This window comes from Myotis davidii, unplaced genomic scaffold (assembly GCF_000327345.1).
Source record: "Myotis davidii unplaced genomic scaffold, ASM32734v1 scaffold149, whole genome shotgun sequence".
Classification (NCBI taxonomy): domain Eukaryota; kingdom Metazoa; phylum Chordata; class Mammalia; order Chiroptera; family Vespertilionidae; genus Myotis; species Myotis davidii.
Window position 1 is genome coordinate 3,239,512 of NW_006352194.1, and position 1,411 is coordinate 3,240,922.

The 1,411-nt window shown below is 56.7% G+C and overlaps 1 protein-coding gene across 1 annotated transcript in view; it reads left to right on the forward strand.

Annotated features, from left to right (window-relative positions):
- Nucleotides 1–1,247: 1,247 nt before the first annotated feature.
- The window catches only part of IFNLR1 (interferon, lambda receptor 1), a 16,185-nt gene continuing 16,021 nt past the window's right edge, over nucleotides 1,248–1,411 (forward strand). The window contains exon 1 of the mRNA XM_015557196.1: nucleotides 1,248–1,347. Within this exon, the coding sequence (XP_015412682.1) occupies nucleotides 1,290–1,347 (58 nt within the window). The 5' untranslated portion in view covers nucleotides 1,248–1,289. The remainder of the gene's footprint in view (nucleotides 1,348–1,411) is intronic.

Sequence of the window (1,411 nt, forward strand, 5' to 3'; positions counted from 1 at the left end):
CGTCCCCCCCCCCCCTTCCTTATTGTTTTCTTATTCCCTCTGGGCTTTCTTCTCCATCTGGATGAAGGGCTTCCTTCTCTTTATTTTGTAAATAGAGATCTTTTGCTGTTCCCAGCTCCCTCATTCTCTGGAAATGTACCTGCTGCAGCTTTTCAGCTTGTGCTATTCTATGGAAATATACCTTCTGCTGCTCTGCAGCCCTATGCTTCCTCCATGGTCCCCCAAATTTCCAAAATTTATAAAATTTCCTAAACCTGTCCTATTTTACCCCTAAAATTCCTGTTTCAGTAGGACAAATTCGTGGGAAAGTAGGAATTACAGGCATGGGGAAGTAGGCACAGTATAATCATTACAGGTTACAAGTCATGCAGGCTGGGGGGAGGGGTCACAGAGGGTGGGTGCCTCTGGGCCCCGGGAACCAGATTACAGGCAATAGGGGCTGGGGCCTGTAAAGAGCAGATGCCTCCAGGACTCAACTGTGTCCGCCAAGAGGTTGTAAATCTCTCCATAATGATAGACAGTTCTCGGAACTCCCAGCCCGGTTAGAATGTGCTTTCTTTAATCAGAACAAAACAATCACGGTTAACAGAGCATGGTTAATACGTTTCTTATAACTAATAGCTAGTTCCCAATATGATGTTTCTGCCCTTCACAGCTCTTGCTCCTGAGGGAATGCATTGTACACATCCCTGGGTCTGCTCAGCGCGTGCCTGGGCAGCAACCTTTCTAAGGACGGTACCGTCTGCGGCGGGACCAGTTCCAGGTCGCCACCCCGACGTGAGGAACACAGAGCAACGGGACCAACCCCCGGATTCACAGGAAAGTCGGGAGATTAAAGCAGATAATGTGTTGACGCGCTTGGCTCAGTAGCGGCACATAAAACACGCTCAGATCCTGCAACAGTGTCGGGGCGAGGCTTGTTGTTACACTGGCCCTGAACTCTCCTCGGTCCCGTTAAAAAGCCCGTCTTGGAATTCCTATCGTTGATTATTAATAATAAACATTTTTCCTCCCCGCATACACCGATTTACGGTCCCCGCACCCGCACCGCACCCCGGGCTCGGGCCAAACACGCCAAGTGCAGGCGCCGGGGAGCCGGGAGCCCGGAGCCGGCAGCGCGAGTCTCGGTCTCCGACGGGGCGCCCCCGGGAGAAGCCCCCGCCGCGTTCCGGCCCTCAAGGGGCGGTCCCTGGGCTCGGCCTCCCATTGGCTGCCAGTCGCGTCACCTGCCCGCCGGTGAACCAGGAGGCGGGACCTGGCCCCTCCGGGGCGGCCGGAGGAGGGCCGACATGCCCCGGGCCGGGCCCTGGGCCCTCCTGCTCCTGTACCTGCTGCCGTCCGCTGAAGGTAGGGGCGCGGGAGGGCGCGGGAGGGTGCGGGGCGCCCTGGGCGAGCGCGTCCACCCTCGGAC